General features: G+C 50.0%; 1 protein-coding gene across 1 annotated transcript; it reads right to left on the minus strand.

The window, feature by feature from the left end:
- Positions 1-536: 536 nt before the first annotated feature.
- On the minus strand, positions 537-18,458 carry LOC121021358 (zinc finger protein 77-like). The gene is made up of 4 exons (XM_040461656.1): positions 17,977-18,458; positions 10,916-11,042; positions 3,077-3,257; positions 537-2,670 (listed from the first exon to the last, which is right to left on the minus strand). The coding sequence occupies exons 1-4, from the start codon at positions 17,977-17,979 to the stop codon at positions 1,659-1,661; spliced, it is 1,323 nt and encodes a 440-aa protein (XP_040317590.1). The 5' UTR covers positions 17,980-18,458; the 3' UTR covers positions 537-1,658.
- Positions 18,459-18,755: the final 297 nt, after the last annotated feature.

Consider the following 18,755-nt stretch of genomic DNA (forward strand, 5'->3'; position numbering starts at 1 on the left):
TTCCAGACGGCAGACCAGAAGCCAGGACAACACGCCGTGACTCGGGCCCACCTGGGTCCCCACGCGTCTGTCCCCTGGCGGCACGGAAGGATGGAGAATCACGGTTCCTCACTGCTGCTCTCCAAGCCCCACACAGCTTCTCTTCTCAGGGCCTTCCTCTCAGAGCCGCACAGAGGAGGACTCTGGGACATACGGCCTCCCGCCTCACAAGGCTCACGACGAAACCCAGCAGAACCAGCCGGACACTAGCTTTCCACTTCAAGCCACAAGGTTTCTCTTCTTTTTTTTTTTTTTTAAAGTGTATGTATTTACTTTGAGAGAGAGAGAGAGAGAGAGAGAGCTGTCAGCACAGAGCCTGAAACGAGGCTCAATCCCACAAACCGCAAGCTCATGACCTGAGAGCCAAAATCAAGAGTGGGGCGCTTAACCCACTGAGCCACCCAGGCACCCCCAACAGAGTTTCTCTTCGTAACTCAATGGGTCATGACTGATGAACAACCGAGATCAAGGGCGATGAGCGGAGGTCAAACCATGAACACGATCAGAGGAGACTGTCCTCCTCCAGTATCCTTGCGCGTTTACTAACGTCCATGGGGAACACAGGTGGGCACACGGCAGCAACAGCACACGTGGAGACACAACTTTCAATAATAGAGACCGCAAGAAGGGGCAGGGCGGAGTCGGGGAGTTCTAGTCTCTGCACCAGAGGACGAGATACACGTACAGACCACTGATCAGCCCTGGGTCCAGAAGACATCGTCGTGGAGACACGTTTGCCATAACTGTGTGCGGTTTTCGGATCTGAGATAACAAAATAATGCCCTACAGGTGAGAAGGACACAGTGGGATGCTTCTTAGGCATGAGCTGGAATTAACGCACTTGGGATCCCTGTAAGGAAGAGGCATTTGCAAAGACAAATCCATATTTACAACAATTAGAAGATGCCGGGGCTGCCTGACCTGCCATGGACAAAATACGTGACCTACGATCCTTCCAAGCTTTTCCGACACTTTTCCCATCGAGAAGATTTCTCTCCGTGGTGTTTGCTCATGTTTTAAATATGACTATTAGGGGAGAATGCAGGCTTTGCCACAGGTGCTGTGCTCAGGGCTAGTCCCCAGTGTGTGTGTGCTCACAGGTTCCTGGGATGCCCGAAGGCTTTTCCACGGTCCCTACGTTGTCAGGCTACACTTCGCCGTGTTTTCCTTCACATGTGTCCTCGGTGGGAGGAGGGACGACTGGGGGCTCTCCCACAGCGCCCAGTGTGAGTCGTCACACGCTCCCGCAGGTCTACGGGGCACTGGAAGGCCCCGCCAGAGTCCTCAGATTCACCGGCTCACCGTCCACCGTGCAGCCTCACGTGTTCTTGACGGGAGCCGTGACGCCTGAACGTCTTCCCACAGTGCTGACCTTCAAAGGGTCTCTCCCCACTGTGCGTCCTCCAAGGAAGGAGTGAACCTGCTACGCTTTCCCACACTCTTTACTCTCCTAGGGTTTCACGCAACTGTATCTCAAATGACTTTGCAAATGCTGGAGCTGCCTGAAAGCTTTCCCGCACTACTCGCAAGCGTCTCTCCCCAGCGTGCGTTGTTCCGTATCGAAGGAATGAAGAATAGAACGGATTAGGAACGACACTCCGTACTTTCAGATGTTTGACTCAACTGTGGGTTTTCCCGTGCCTTCGGAAGGAGGAGACACGACTGAAGGTTTTTCCACACTCCTTACATTCGTAGGGCCTCTCCCCGGTGTGTGTCCTCACGTGAGCTCGCAGGTTTGCGGGGTATCTGAACGTTTTCCCACAATGCTGACACACGCAGGGTCTCTCCCCAGTATGTATCCGTGCATGTATTTGAAGGTACGAGGACGAATAGAAGGCTTTTCCACACTGCTGGCACTTGAAGGATTTCACTCCGCTGTGCTTTCTCAGATGACTTTGAAGGTAGGCCCGACGAGTGAAGGCTTTTCCACACTCCTGACATTTATAGGGTTTTCCCCCAGTATGCGTTCTCACGTGACTTTGAAGGTAGGTCCGACGAGTGAAGGCTTTCCCACAGAGCCCACACTGAAAAATTCTTTCCCCAGGTTGATTACTTGAGTGACCTTGAGCGTAAGAGAGGCAGCTGTAAACCTTCCCATAGTCTATGCAATCACCGGGCCTCTCCCCGGCGTGAGTTCTCATGTGACACGTAAGACGGGAGTGAAACATAAAGGCATTCCCACACACGCCACACGCATGGACACTCTGTCCACAGGAACCTCGCACGTGACCCTGAAAGGAAGACGTGCAAATGAAAGCTTTTCCACATTTCTTGCACTCTAGAGATATTTTACTACTGAGACTCTTCGCGTACGTCTCCGATGCTCTCCCGGCGTCCTGACCTTCATAGGGTTTCTCTACAAGGCCTGCGTCCACCTGAGTGCTGAGGCTCGCGACACAGCTACAGGCCAGCCCACATTCCTCACAGGGACTAGGTTTGAGTCCTGGGTGAAATCTTCGCAGATTCCCTAGGAAAAAACCACCTGTGAGGGCTTCTCTACACTTAGCGCATTGACAGGATTTGCCTCCGGTGGGATACCCCTGGTGCGCGGTAAGACTTGTAATCGGGTTCAGGGTGCCTCCGCGTTGATCTCCTTCGATACGTTCACAGACACTCGCCACAAAAGGACTTCTGTTCAAAACGGGAAGGCACACGGTTAGGGACTAGTGATTAGAAGCGATCTCTTTATTCATTAATGATCTATTATTGATGTTCGCTCATCAGTGCTGGCACTGCACAATGGCCACTGTCAATGAATGGGTACGTTTGTGGCACTGTCTCCATGCTTACAAAGTGGTACAAGCTTACTGGTCTGGCTGAGGACTCAAAGAGAGTCATAACATTCAGGGCTTCTTACGTAGCGTTTTCCCTGACCGTGGTTTCCAACTGAATGGGGTTTCAGATGATCAATATGTAGAATGCATTTTTCCCACCAATTACACAATTGTTGCGCTAGGTTTTCAGCTGTTCTTTAATTTCAAGTTAGTCTCACAATCTGCCAACGTCCCCCCTCCTCCTCCCTGCAAGTGTCACTCACCTCAAACGCCTTTCCTGGGTTTGCAGGTAATCTCCTCTGCTACGAAATGTCTGGTTTTCTCCAAAAACAGACCAGGAATCGTTTCTTGCAAATCTTACTATTTTTTCTTCATGAGATGGTTCATCCTCCAAAACATCCCACTGAGGACTTGATCCACTGGTATTAACTCGAATGCAATAATCTGCAACATTTGGTAGCAAAATTTAGTTTGCTGGAAAAGAATTAGTGGATAAAAGAAAGAAAACAGACCGAACGTAGACTTCCATTCGTATACTGATCTCAAATGTAAATGAAGTTCATCAGGAAGAAAGGTCAGGTGACCGAGGAAAAATTCTGAGGACCTTGGTAATCTGGGACTTTGGGAATGATAGGAAAACTATCAAATGGCAACGTGTTCACTCAGAAATACTTCAATATAGATGGAGACTAATGCAGAGATCAGTATTTTTAGAAAAACAAAATAGGGGGCGCCTGGGTGGCGCAGTCGGTTAAGCGTCCGACTTCAGCCAGGTCACGATCTCGCGGTCCGTGAGTTCGAGCCCCGCGTCAGGCTCTGGGCTGACGGCTCAGAGCCTGTAGCCTGCTTCAGATTCTGTGTCTCCCTCTCTCTCTGCCCCTCCCCCGTTCATGCTCTGTCTCTCTCTGTCCCAAAAATAAATAAACAAACGTTGAAAAAAAAAATTTAAAAAAGAAAAACAAAATAGGAAGGAACTGGGCAAGATACACACACCGACACACTACCTCTGTAACAAAACTACAGAAAGGCTCACCATGTGCATAAGGATGGATGAAAAGTCCAACAGGGAAGCCAGGTAAGTGACAAACACCCCCCTTCTCAAACAGACGGCGTCATGTTTCTTTCTTTTTATTAAGTTTAGTTATTTTTAGAGAGAGGGAGAGCACGAGCAGGTGAGCGGCAGAGAGAGAGGGACAGAGAGAATCCCGAGCAGGCTCTGCACTGTCAGCCTGGAGCCCGACACAGCGTTCAATCCCACAATCCATGAGATCACGGCCTGGGTCAAAACCGAGAGTAAGATGCTTAACTGACTGAGCCACCCAGGCGCCCCCGAGTCATGTCTCTAATGGATGTGTCCAAACGCCAATCCCTTCTCCAGAACCTTCTCCAGAACCTTCTCCCTTCTCCAGAACCTGGTCCAACTGAGGGTTGGCCTGTTCTGAAGGCACAGAGGCCCTCGGTGGAGCCTGTCTGCACTGCCCCAGCTGCCGCTAGGAGGGAGATTAGATGGTGTGTGTGTGGCTGCTGTCCTGCCCCTGAGAAGAGCTCAGCACGAGGGAGGATTTGAAGGACAACAAGCAATCTGGAAGATGGGCCTGACTTTCGTCTTCAGGGTCATTGATGATGGGTAAGTGCGGGCTTTTTGTTTGTTTGTTTGTTTTGTTCACTAACCTGTACACCCCACGTGGGGCTCAAACTCATGACCCTGACATCAAGAATCACATGCTCTTCTGACTGAGCCAGCCAGGAGCCCCTGGGCTTTTTTGGGGGGTGGAGAGGGAACCATATTGGCCTATAATATTAGTGTCAGGGGCACAACATAGTGATAGGACAGTTCTATACACTACAAAATGCTCACCACGATAAGTGAAATTACCACTGGGCACTATACGAACTACAATATTACTGCCCATATTCCCTGTGTGGCACTCTTCACTCCCCAAGACTTCTTTATTTAATAAGCTCAACTCTGTACTTCTCAATCCCCTTCATCCATTCACCCGTCCCTCCAGCCCCTTCCAACCTCGCAAACACCATGTTGATCTCCTGTTTTTACACCTGTTTCTACTTTTTGTTGTCTGTGCCTCCATTTTGTTGTTTAGATCCCACGTGTTAAGTTACAACACGGTGTTTGTCTTTCCGTCTTATTTACTTGGAATGACACCCTGTAGTCCATCCACGTGGTCATAAATGGCAAGACTTCATCCATTTTATACGGCTGAGTGATGCCCCCTGTATGTAGATACCACATCTTCCCTATCCATTCATCTGTCGATGGACTCCTGGGTTGCTTCCACATCTTAAATACCACAACTAGTGCCACAGTGAAGTGGGGGCGCACATATCTTTGCGTGTTAGTTTTTTTCCCCTATGGTCAACTACCCAGAAGTGGAATTATGGACCATATGGTACTTGTTTAGTTTTTTGTGGAAGCTCCATATGGTTTTCCAACATGGCTGCACCAGTTTACCTTCACACCAACAACGACGGGTTTCCTGGTCTCCACACCCTCACCAATACTTGCTATTTCCTGTCTTTTTGATACTAACCAATCTATCTTCTCTGAGATGATATCGCATTGTGGTTTTGATTTGCATTTCCCTGAGGATTAGTGATACTGAACAGCTTTCTGAATGTCTACTGGCCATCTCAATATCTTCTTCAGGAAAATGTCTGTTGTTGAGTTCCTCTGCCCATTTAATAATCAAATTTTTTTTGGTGTTGAGTTGTAGGAATTATTTGTTTTAGGTACAGACCTTTTATTGGAAATATCATTTGCAAATATCTTCTCCCCTTCCCATAAACAAAGGGTTGCCTTTTCATCATGTTGACAGTTGCCTCACTGCAAAAGCTTTTCAGTTTGATATAGTCCCAATTGTTTAGTGCGGGGTTTTTTTGTTTTTTGTGGTTTTTTTTTTTTTTACCCTTCCCTGAGGGACAAGTCCACAAAAATATCACTAAGGCTAATGTCCTTACAGTTTGCTGTCTCTGTTTTCTTTCAAGAGGTATATACTTTCAAGTCTTACGTTTAGGTATTTAATCCATATCGTTTACTTTTGTGTAAGCTGTAAGAAAGTGGCCCCGTTTTGTTGTTTTAGTTTATTTATTTTGAGAGTGAGCAAGTATGAGTGGGGGTGGGCCAGAAAGAGAGGGACAGAGAATACCAGCTCGGGGCTTGAACTCACGAACTGTGAAATCACAAACTGAAACCAAGAGTCGGATGCTGAACTGACTGAGCCACCCAGGCGCCCCTTCAAGTCTTCACTTAAATTTGTTAGTAAATATGCATTATATTGGTTTCAGGAGTGGAAGCCATCATTTATCACTTATATACAACCCCTGGTGCTATCCCATCACCCATCTAGCCCATCCCCCGCCCACCTCCCTCCATCAACCCTCGGCTTGTTCTCTATCGTTAAGAGTCTCTTATTGTTGGTTTCCCCCTTCCCATATGTTCATCTGTTTTGTTTCTTAAATTCCACATGACTCATATCATATGGTATTTATCTTCCTCTGACTTCTCGCTTAGCTTAATACACTCCAGTTCCGTCCATGTAGTTGCAAATGACAAGATTTCATCATCTTTGGTGGCTGAGTGATATTCCGTTGTGTATATAAACCACATCTTATTTATCCATTCATCAGTCGATGGACATCTGGGCTGCTTCCATAGCTTGGTTATGATAAATAATGCTGCTATACACATCAGGGTGCGTGTACCCCTTCAAATCTGTATTTTTGAATCCTTTGCGTAAATACCTAGTAGTGCAGTCGCTGAGTTGTAGGGTAGTTCCATCTTTAGTGTTTGGAGCAACCTCCAGACTTCCTTCCAGAGCGGCCGCACCAGTTTGCATTCCCACCAACAGTGCAGGAGGGTTCCCCTTTCTCTGCACCGTTTCATTCTTTTGGAGGTCGCTGTCCAGTTTTCCCCAACACCATTTACTGAACACAGTCTTTTCCACGTCGTCTATTCTGACCTGCTTGGTTGTAGATATTTGGACAATATAAACATGGCTTTCTTTTGGGGATCTCTATCCCGTTCCCTTCATCTACGTCTGGTTTTGTGCCATACCATACTGTTTTGATTACTACAGTTTTGCAGTATATTTTCAAATCTGGGATTATCAGATCATCAGCTTTGTTACACTTCCCTAAAACTGTTCTGGCTATTTGGGGGCTTTTCAGGTTCCATACAAATTTTAGGATATTTTGCTCTGGTTCTTTGAAAAATACTATTTATTGGCAGGTTGGTAGGTACACTAAATTTGTAGGGTGCTTTTTGTAGTATGGACTTACAATATTAATCCTTCCAATCCATGAGAACACTGTATCTTTCAACTTTTGGCATCATCTTCGATTTCTTTTTTTTCCATCGTAAGGGTACTCTTTAATCCCCATCCCCTACATGCCCCATGCCCCCCACCTCCCCTCTTGTAACCACCAGTCTGTTCTGTTCTCTATAGTTAAGAGTCTGTTTCTTGGTTTGTCTCACCCCCATTTTTTTCCCTTTGCTCATTTGCTTTTGTCTCATGGATTCCACATATAAGTGAGATCATTTGGTATTTGTCTTTCTCTGACTTATTTCATTTAGTGTCATCTGTCTAGCGCCATCCCTATTGTTGCAAATGGCAAGATTTGATTCTTTTTTATAGCTGGGCAATACTCCATTTGTATATGCACCATTGCTTCTTTATCCATTCATCTAGTGATGGACACTTGGGCTGCTTCCATAGTCTGGCAATTGTAGATAATGCTGCAATAAACACAGGGGTGCGTGTATCCCTCTGAATTAGTGTGTGTGTGTGTGTGTGTGTGTGTGTGTGTGTGTGTTTTGGGGGTAAATATCCAGAAGCGCGATTCCTGGATCACAGGGAAGTTCTATTCTTAATTCTTTGAGGAATCTCCACGCAGTTTTCCACAATGGCTGCACCAGTTTGCATTCCCACCAACACTGCACGAGGGTTCCTTTCCCCCCACATCCTCACCAACACTTGTTTTCGTGTTTTCTCTTTCAGACATGCTGACAGGTGTTAGGGGATATGTCTTTATAGTTTTGATTTGCGTTTCCCTGATGAGGAGTGATGCCGAGTCCCTTTCACGTGCCTGTTGGTCATCTGGATGTCTTCTTTGAAGAAGTGTCTCTTCGTGTCTTCTACCCATTTTTAAAAATTGTTTATTTATTGGGGCACCTGGGTGGCTCAGTTGGTTGAGCTCCCACTTTGGCTCAGGTCACGATCCCATGGTCTGTGGGTTCGAGCCCTGTATTGGGCTCTGTGTTGACAGCTTGGAGGGCTGGAGACTCTTGCAGATTCCCTCTCTCTCTTTGCCCATCTGCCACTCATGCACTGTCTCTCTCTCTCTCTCTCAAAAATAAATAAACATAAAAAAAAAAAAAATAGGGGCACCTGAGTTGCTCAGTCGGTTAAGCTTCCGACTTCAGCTCAGGTCATGAGCTCACAGTTGGTGAGTTAGAGCCCCACGTCGGGCTCTGTACTGACAGCACGGAGCCTGGAGCCTGCTTCAGATTCTGTCTCCCTTTCTCTCTGCCCCTCCCTGCTCACGCTCTCTCTCTCTCACAAAAATAAACATTTTTATTTAAAAATAAAAAGTTAAAAAATAAATTTAAGTAAGTCTAAAAAAATTAAAATATTAACAATTAAAAATTTTATTTAAAAAAATTTTTTTAATCAAAAAACTTATTTTTAAAAATATGCATATATGTATTTAAAAATATGTATTTATTTTGAGAGACAGAGAATGAGACAGCATGAATGGGGGAGGAGCAGAGAGAGGAGAATCCCAAACAGGCTCCTTGCTATCAGCACAGGGCCCAAGGTGGGAATCGATCCCACGAACCGTTGAGACCATGACCTGAGCCGAAATCAAGAGTCAGACGCCCAACAACCTGAGCCATCCTGACCATTTTTTTATCAGATTGCTTCTTGTGGGGTGTTGCATTGTTTCAGTTCTTTATATATTTTGGATACTAACCCGTTATGGGACGTATGATCTCCCATTCCGGAGACTACCTTTTACTTTTGTTGCTTGTTGCCTTCACTGTGCAGAGGCTTTCTACTTGGATGCAGTTGCAATAGTTTATTTTTGCTTTTATTTTCTTGGCCTCAGGAGGCAGATCTAGAAAAATGTTGCCATAGCCAATGTCTGGGAGAACTGCCTACACTCCCTTCAGGAAGTTTTATGGTTTCAGGTTTCAAATTTAGGTCGTTAATCCACTTTGAGTTTATTTTTGTGTGTGGTGAAGAACGTGGTCTCGTTTCATTCTGCATGCGGCTGTCCGGTTTTGCCGGTGCCATTTGTTGAAGAGACTATATTTTCCCCACTGTACGTTCTTTCCTCCTTTGTCAAAGATTAATTGGCGAGGTACCAGAGTGGCTTAGTCAGTTAAGCATCTGATTCTTGATTTTGGCTCAGGTCATGACCTCATAGTTGGGGAGTTCAACCCCTGCATCAGGCTCCTTGCTGACAGTGCAGACCCTGCTTGGGATCTACCTCTCCCTCTCTCTCTGCCCCTCCCCTGCACTCGCTCTAGCGCTCTCTCAAGATAAATAAACTTACAAAAAAAAAAAAAAAAGGTTAATCGACCATATAATTGTGAGCTTATTTCTAGGTTTTCCGTTCCACTCAACTGATCTCTGTTTCTATTTTTGTACCTGTATCATCCCGTTTTAATTACTACCATTTTGTAATAGAACTCAAAATTTGGAATTGGAATACCCCCAGTTTCGTGTTCCTTTCTCAAGATCGCTTTGGCTTTTGAAGTCTTTTGTAGTTCCATACAAATTTTAGTATGTCGGTGCTACCTGTGTGAAAAGTGCTGTTGGAATTTTGACAGGGATTGCGTTAAATCTCTACATTGCTTGGGGTACTACAGTCTTTCCATTTCTTTGTGTTGTCTTGAAATTCCTTCATTGGTGTTTTACCCTCTTTGGGATACACTTCTTTCACCTCTTTGATTGAGCTTATTCCCAGATATCGTATTGGTTTTGGTGCAATTGTAAGAGGGGATTCTTCATTAATTTAACTTTCTGCCGCTTCATTATTAGTCTATAAGAATGCGACAGATTTCTGTACATTGATTTTGTATCCTGGGGGCGGTGGGAGTCCTCTGGGGGGATGCTGTCGTGTGGCGACTGGTGTTGGCAGCAGAGACGCAGAGCATCAGAACTGGCTCCCACAAGCACCTGACCATCTAGGGTGAAGGGGGGCAAGGGAAATGTCACCTGCCTACACGTCTGTTCCTGGAGGAAGTTCCCTGAGCCTCCAGTGTGTGTCCTAAAATTAATCAATAAATCTCTATCACATACAACTAAGGCCATTTTCAAAAGGCTGCCCCTCTGCTGGACCTTCTGCCAAACGATACAGCCTAGAGTGAAGCCCTTGTGAGGTTTCACCCCCAAAACTTAAGGCTCATTGATTTTCAAAGGCAGGTGTTATGGGTCCTGGTCTCTCCACTGTAGTCCCCCGGGCCAGGGGTGCACGGTGTGGGGACTGATTCCCCAGCTTCTCGGTAACTGGGATGTCCCGCCCACTTGTGGACAGCCACACTGGGGGTTTGGTTTCCAACCACATCTCCCCCCTGCCTACCCTTTTCCATGTAGCCTTCACGTTAGCTTCGAAAGACCTGTCCCGCCAGTTTTCCAGGCATCGCAGACTTAGTGGGAGTACACGTTCCTATTGCCTCAGAGTGTCCGGGGAACGCGGTGAGTTCAGGATCCCCTACTCTGCCGCCATCCCTCCTCGTTAAGTGAGGATTTAAGTGCAGCAAGATTGAGGTGTCCAATGTGTATTCGCCACCGTGTAACTTCCACAGGAGTAAAAGCCACAAAACAGCGCTCACCAGAGACCGCATTCACATTTATTACATTAGGGAGTCTCAGACCTTAATCAAGATGAATAGAGCAAGTTAACACATAAAACTTTTCTCGTGGAAAAGCCACGTGACTCTACGTAGGTTCCATGAAGGCTTGGACCGTGTCTACCCCTCCTCCAACGTACTCCCAATCCTCGGCCCCAGCAAAGTCAGACAGTTGTAAGAAACACTTGTCGCGTCAAGACGAGGGAAGGGATGGAGCCGTCCTTACCCACTGAGGCCAGGTTCTTGCAGGTCTCCAGCATCACATCTCTGTAGAGGTTCCTCTGACCGCTATCCAGCAAAGCCCACTCTTCCGGGGTGAAGTTCACAGCCACATCCACAAAGACCACAGAGGCCTGAAACATACCACACGCTCTATTGCAGCGAAGCTCCATCATCACCTACGTGTGGGGGAGGCTAAAGGGTGACAGGCGGGGAGCTGCACTCCATTCCTAGGACCATGAGTCACACGTGCGTAGGGAGTGACAACACCCAGGCAGACCCACTGCACTGCGCACAGTGACGGGAAGGGCTGGGACTTGAAGCAGAGGGTGATGACAAGAGCTGACATGGACTTACACCCAATTTACTGGGTTATTTCTACTGAGACACATCTGAGCAGACCAGTTCTGTACAGATTGAAAAGTGAGATATTCACTCGGGCAGCACACAAATCGGAGGATACACGTTTGGCCTGCTCAAAGACGATTATGCCTCGTCATCAGCTCCAAGAACTGGAACCAGAATGTCAGGATGCTGTGGACACTCGGATTCCAGGGCTGCTTGATGGGAGCAGCTCTCGCCCTGGAAGGAACAAGGGCAAGACGCCTGCTGGAGTCCCCTCTCTTCCGACAGAGGCAGACACGACCCTTTCCCCGGATTAGGTGGGCTCTGGGCACGGACACAGGCCAGGGCCCGGGCGCCTGGCACACCTGGCGTGTAAGACAAGTTCTGGTTCCTGAAGAAACTCAGAAGTCAGCAGGGCCTCTGAAATATATAACCCAGTACCCAGAATTCAAGCAAAAGGGCACCAGAAAGAAAAGTTCCCTGAGAGATTGCTACTAAAATGGCAAGAGATGACTTTAACAGAGAGGGGGAAAAAAAACACATAATATCTTCTCAGCAAAATCAGACACTGCATCATTGAAATAAAGAGCAAACAACTATGATAAAAATAATCAGAAGTTGCAAAACAAAAGACATGTCCCCAAAATCTAAGGACACAGGACCCAGCTACATCAGTTACAACAAAGGCAACACCCCTTCATCTGGGGCTACAATGTGGGTTTGCTAGTCACACAGCTGATACGAGGTTTGTGATCTAAACAGGTTTTTAAAAACTCATGTAACAACAATAAAAAAGTATACAGACAAATAATACAACTAACTAACGGACAAAGAACGCGAGTACACATTTCCCCAGGAAGATACACAATGGCCAAAAAGCACATGAAATGATGCTCGATGTCACCAATCATCTGGGGTCCATCCACAAAATTTAACTGTGCACAGACACGTCTAACCTACTCTATGAGGCCAGTTTATCATGATACCAAAACCAGTCATATAGAAAATGGATTCTACAACGTGACCAAGTGGGATTTATCTGGGAATAAAATGGTTGGCTCACCAAGCAAAATAGCAGTCATAAACTTCATGAACAGAAGAGAAACAAAAACCCCATGATCACTTACACACAGAAAAGTATCTCCTTGAACCCACCACCCTCTCTTGACAAAAACACTCAGCCAACTAGGAACAGAAAGGAACTCCCTCATCCCGGAAAAGGGGCGGCGGGGAAAAGTCCACACCTAACATTTGCGCACCCAGACACTTCTCCAAAGAACATATGCAAATGGCCAGTGGGTCGATGAAAAGATGCTGGACATTCGTCACGCGGGACACGCACCTCGAACTACCAGCAGAGGCCCCTTCGCACCCACCACACTGGCTATAAAGACGCCCCAGGAAGCGCCGGCGAGGACGTGAGCAGGGCGCATTCTCCTTCATTTATCCTGCTGCCGATGTAAGCGGGGGCGGCCGCTTTGGAAGAGTCTGGTGGACCCCCAACACGAGCAACGTGGAGTTCCCACCCAACACGGCAGGTCCGCTCCTCGTAGCCACCTGCCCCAGACCCGGGAGGACGCGCGCCATCACACACACGCGTGCGCACGCGCTCTGCTCTCCGCCGCACGACTCCCGATCGCCCGCGATGAAAACCACCCAGAAGCCGGGCACCTCTTCCAGGCTGAGTAAAGGCGACACGACTGAAGTGGAGTCAGGAGTCCACAGGGGAAGCTCCCCAACCTGCCGCTCAGGGCCAAGGGCAGACACAACACGGAGAGACGCACCTGCACACCCGTAATGCATCACTGCTCATGCAGGAGGAAGGAAGACTATTTCCTCGGGTGGCATCAGCCCAGCCAATGAGAGACAAGACGGTCACAACCCAGCCAGCGTGAGACAACCATGGCTCAGCCAATGAGAGAGTCACATGTCAGCCAATGAGAGACGACCACAGTCCAGCCAATGAGAAGCCGCTACACCTGGATTCTCCCAGTTTGCTCCAATGGACTTCTAGCTTGGCACAGCCCCCTCCCAACGCCCCCTTCTCTTCTAGAAAAGAGTGTTCCTCCCTTTGTTCCTCCCTTTCTTCTTCAGACTTGCCGCCTGTGGTTTTCCTGGGGCTTACCTGTCCCAAATTGTAATTCTCTGCTATACCCAGATACACCCACTTGTTCCTGGAAAAATAACTGACTTCTGTTTTGCTTTTTTTTTTTTTTTTTTTTTTTGAGAGAGAGAGAGAGAAAGAGAGCGACCAGGAGCAGGGGAGGGGCAGAGAGAGGGAGAGAGAGAGAATCCCAAGCAGGCTCTGCACTGTCAGCACAGAGCCCAACCCGGGGCTTGAACCCATGAACCATGAGAACATGACCTGTCCTGAAATCAAGAGTACCATCATCAACCAACTGAGCCACCCAGACACCCCAAGAACAATACTTCTGGAGGCAAACAGGACTCCGGGTCTGCCTCCACAGGGAGAACTTTCTCCCCGGGGTTGGAATAAGTGCCAATAAACATTTCAGTGGGCTGCCTTCAGACCCGGGGTCCCGAATTAGAACAATCCATAGAGTTATGCTACTTTTCTTTCGTATTTTATTGCCAGTGAATCGTGTGATTCGTACAAGTACACGCTCTGCAAGGCTGACACTGCTGATGCACACGGCCTAGATGACAAGTGTCTGACGGCATCTCCCTCCGAACCGTCCCTGTCACTCAGGTGTGGCCTCGACTGGTTTCCACTGCTCTGCTCGTCCCCTCCAACACGAGACACGCCAAGCGGGAGACGTCCTTCCTGGCGCTGAGGGAGAAATCCACTAAATACAGCAAACCCGCCTCTCACTCCCAGATGCTTCCGAGGAAACACGGAGGTCAAACAGAGGAAATGGAGAGATTCGCCCACGGAAAGCTCCTTAGGGACGGAGTGGGGGGCCGGCAGGGGGCGCCCTCGCGTCCTGCCCCCGTCCTCACCGGGGGCCCCAGCCGCAAGCCCAGCACCCTGCAAGCCCAGCCTGCCTCAGCTGGGACGCCGCCTCCCCACCCCCACCCTGCCAGTGGGGAGCCACTGTGCTTCCAGCTCTAGGTTCCTCCGCATCCCGTGTTACCATCCCGGCCCCTCCTGGCCTCTCTAGGAGAGCGTCCCTCTCCTCTGTTCTAGTAACTGCCTGTGGTCCTGTGGTATCTTACACGTTCAGAATTAATTCCCTGCTGTTCCGGAACAACCTCAGTTTTGGGGGTAAAATACCTGACACTTTCAACTTACAAGTTACCAGTAACTAGAACACGAGGCAGTAACAGACAGACGGATAAACACCCTGATTGACAAAGAAATGCACAGACAGGCGCCCCTGACTCTAGCAAGTGGGTATACGCTCAGCGGGTGCCACAGGGCATCAGCAGAGATGGGGACACTTGGACACATGGGGCCAGGGAAGGCTGATTATCTAAGGGGTAAAAATAATCCTAGGGAGCCTGGGTGGCTCAGTCAGCTAAGCCTCCGATTTCGGCTCAGGTCATGATCTAGCAGTTCGTGGGTTCGAGCCCCACGTTGGGCTCTGTGCTGACAACTCAGAGCCTGGAGCCTGTTTCGGATCCTGTGTCTGCCTCTCTCTCTGCCCCTCCCCTGTTCACGCTCTGTCTCTGTCTCAAAAATAAATAAACATTAAAAAAAAAAAAAAAAAAAGGAATCCTTCCCCTCGTCCACTTCATGGACAGTAACCAAGACCTGTGGATTTAACCGTCATGGAAACAAAGTGGAACACACAGAAAGTTCCAGCGCGTGTGATTATGACCTGAGTGAAGGAGGAGTCTTCTCACAGAACAAAAGAAGGTTGTCTGCACAGGAAGAGATGAGGAAGTTCAAGTCTACTGAAAATGTGCAGGGGGTGCCTCGGTGGCTCAGCCTGTTAAGCGTCCAAGTCAAGATTTCAGCTCAGATCATGATCTCAGGGTTGAGATCGAGCCCGGCGTCGGGCTCTGTGCTAGGCCCGCTTGTGATTCCCTCTCTCCCTGCCCCTCCTTCCCTCGTGCTCTTTCATTCTCAAAATAAATAAATAACCTTAAAAAAAAGGGAAATGTGACAGGTCCATCCACGCAGGCAGCACAGAGAAATGACAAAACACAACACGTAGAAATGAAACAGACAAATGTCCACAGGATGTGAAGGAAACAGATCATCAGGAAGCAGACCCGTGAGTTACAGGTGACAACACGCTGGAAACGTTTCCACAGAAGAGGGAATTCCACATGTGAGAAATGCTCAGCCCCGGGGGAATCAGATAAACCAATGTGTGGCATCCAGGAGATCCTGACCTCCAGGAGATCCGTGTCACGCCCTCGAGCGAGCGGGACAACATAAAGCGGGCAACTCCCACTGCCGCAAGTGACAGGACCCAGCAGTGATGGCTGATTCACACGCTGCATCCCCATCACTTAGTAAATTTTAACTTACCCTCAATCTACAATATGCAATTTTCCCCATCATGTAAAAATGGCGATGCGTTCACACTTAGAGACATGAAGCCACAAGACAAGCAGGAACTTGAGACCTGGGTCTTTGCTTTGAGCTGCGAGCACCCTGGGTCATCCGGATGACACAAAGACCCCCTCCCAGCATGTGAAGGAAAACGTGCAGAATCACTGCTTCTACGTGTGCTTGAGATGAAAGAAAGGAAAGTTCTAGGGCACCCTCTGGTTTTAAATAAATGGAAACTGTTTATCCATTTCAGAGAACAGGTGCTTGTTAACTTTAGCCTCATGATAGCGAATCATAAGTCACAACTGAACACAACCCAGTTCAAGGGATTTCTGTGTATCTCAGACCACCATGAATTAACCAGAAGTGGGTCAGGATCACAGTTTTGCAACTCTGGACCTGCATGGAACTGTCACCAGCATTTGGATGAATCCTCTGATCCATGACTCCACCCACCTGCATGAAGGCGTGGAGCCCCCAACCCTCATGGAGAAGGACAGTTCTGTCCTGAGACACTTTTCCCCAGGGGACGCTCTCTGGATAAAGCCCCCAGTAACCCGGGTCAGCAGGGACAGGAGCGACCTGACACACTTACCACCCTCTGCCCTGAAGGGGAAGAAAAGAGGCAGAAAGAACTCGGGCATTTTACACCTGCTCAACGCGAGGCCGGCGGAGGACAGAGCCATCCGTGCTGGGCTGGACAGGGTGACAGGTCCTGCTCACAGATGACATGCAGACGCCTACCTGAGCCCTGTGCTCCCAGGAAAACCTCAGTGGAAGGGAAAGGCACTCCCTCCCCCACCCTGTCGGGGTCTGGAAAACAGCAGGCTGCACGAGGGCCCCTCCCCCGTCAGACCAGGAGACTCACAGCACGTCCCCCTGTTCACCCACGACAGGGCCACGCGCAGACCCCCCCACACCCGCACTTCGTGCCTCATCTGTGATCAGCTCGGCTGCTTGTCCCCGTGACCAAGGGGCACAAAATGCTGGCTGGTCCCGCTTTGCTTTGGCTTCTCTCCTTCCTCCAGACCCCTGAACGTGGGCTTGCTCTCAGCCTGAGCCACACACAGCCCCTCCTGGGGACAGGGGGTCAGGCTGGCCTCAGGGAACCTCCACGTCAGCACCACACCTGCTCATGCCTGGTTTCTTTCCTTTTATATGACTCTTGAGACACTCGCTGGTCTTAGGCTCACAGTGTGCTCCCTGTCGATGTAGCCCCCTGCCCTCCTGCACAGCCCTTGCCCCTAATGCAACAGGCCCCCCCCCCCCTGCAGGGCCCCTGCCCCTAGTGCAACAGTCCCCTCCCCCACCTTTGCAATCATTTTTGTCAATACACGTCTCTCCTTACTCAGTTTGGATTTTTCCTTTGAACCTGGTTTGACCAACTGTCCACCACTGCCCCTTTCCTACCCAAACTTTACCCAGGCCACTGTCCTCCCCACAGGCCCCGGCTGTGGGTGGCCCACACGCTGAACATCCACTGAGCTGAGGAAGGAGGCCCGGGGGACCTGAGCCAATGAGGCCTTCCTCCACCGCAGGGGTGGGATCCTGACACTGGGCCTTCTTGCCCATCCCCCTCTTGCAGAACAGCCAAGCGCCGGTTCTGTTTCACTGGAGAGGCTGAATCTCTGAGGATCCGAGGATCTCTGAGACGGGACCTGGTCCCTGTTGGAACTCCTTTGTAACAAAGTGTCCTCGACAAGCTCGAATTTGGATTTATCTCTCAGGTCCATCGTGAGTTCCCGGACTCCGATTCCCAGGTTTTACTGCCCCCGCACGTGGTGGTCCCCGCCTCCTTCCACCAGCCAGGACTCGGGTGGTCACATGGAAACCCGTGATTGTGACGGGACACGGGGACCCCACCCCATGGCCAGAGACAGAGACTTGGGTCAGGACCTGCAGAACCCACACGAGGAGAGGGGATAGGACGCCGGAACCCCACCCCGCGGCCCACAGATCTCTGGACGGGACCCCCGGGACCCCACGAGGAGAGGGGGCAGGACAAAGGAACCTCACCCCGAGGCCCATGGCCGATCTAGGGTTAGGACCGCGGTCCACGGCGGAGATTCGGGTAGAGACTATGAGACCCACACGCGAGGATGGGAGAGAACGCCGGGATCCCATCCTAAGGCCCACAGGGGAAACTCGGGAGAGAACTCGCGGGGAACAGGGAAATAGGGGTCCGCGGTCGCTACAAACCGGTTCAGGCCGGTTGGAACCAGCCCCTCCGCGTCCCGGGCCAGGGACCGGCCACTCACCATCTCGCGGCCGCACACGGAGCTCTCCGGGCGTCCTCCTCTTGATCCCGCGACCCGGCGACTCCGCGGCCCTCACGTGCCCCTCCTCCAACCGAGGAGCTAGCGGACCGGAAAACTGGGTGAGCGCGGGACAAGCGCACACCAGCAGCCACGACTCAGAGCTCACACTCACCGAGCGGGATGGCATCACCCCATCCCCCACCCACCAGGGCCTGATTGGAGTGTTTCCGGACCCGGTAATATAAATGCACCGCGCTATGCGCCCCCAAGCACGGATTGGGCGTTGCTTCAGGCAATGCGATCTGATTGGATGCTGTTCCGAAGATAACTCCCCACCACCTCGATTGGGCAATTCTCCGAGACACCGCACTGCCGCACTGTGATAGGGCAGCCTGAGGCCCTTCACGTTCTGATTGGAGGGTGGCCCCGGCACCGCCCCTGTGGCGCCAGATTGGGCAGATCCCCCAGGCCCCGCCTCCTACGCCCTGAGTGACGGGCCGGCGGTACACACGTGTCTGATCCGCCCGCCCTGAGGTCGGCTCCGGCCGAACGCCCTCCTGGCCGGCTGACCCGCCTGCCTCTTCCTTTGTCCCGGGAATCTGACTCGGTTTCTCCGCGGAGCCTCCCCTGTCCCGCGCCGGATCGCAACGAGACAGGGCAGAAGGGCCTGGTGACGGTTGTGTCTGTGGTCGACACGCGGGCGAGGTGACGGTGCCCCTGTCCCCTGTTTAAGAACAATTCAATGACCAGTGATGTCACGGAACAGAAGATAAGGTCTC

Source organism: Herpailurus yagouaroundi, unplaced genomic scaffold (assembly GCF_014898765.1).
Source record: "Herpailurus yagouaroundi ecotype Mexico unplaced genomic scaffold, PumYag 295, whole genome shotgun sequence".
NCBI lineage: Eukaryota > Metazoa > Chordata > Mammalia > Carnivora > Felidae > Herpailurus > Herpailurus yagouaroundi.

What these genes read in the sequence shown, in the direction of transcription:
- LOC121021358 (XM_040461656.1), bottom strand. An exon ending in CAAGAACCTGGCCTCAGTGG is followed by an intron (nt 3,258 to 10,915) that starts GTAAGGACGGCT and finishes CAAATGTTGCAG; the next exon opens with ATTATTGCATTCGAGTTAAT. An exon ending in ACCCAGGAAAGGCGTTTGAG is followed by an intron (nt 2,671 to 3,076) that starts GTGAGTGACACT and finishes CGTTTTGAACAG; the next exon opens with AAGTCCTTTTGTGGCGAGTG.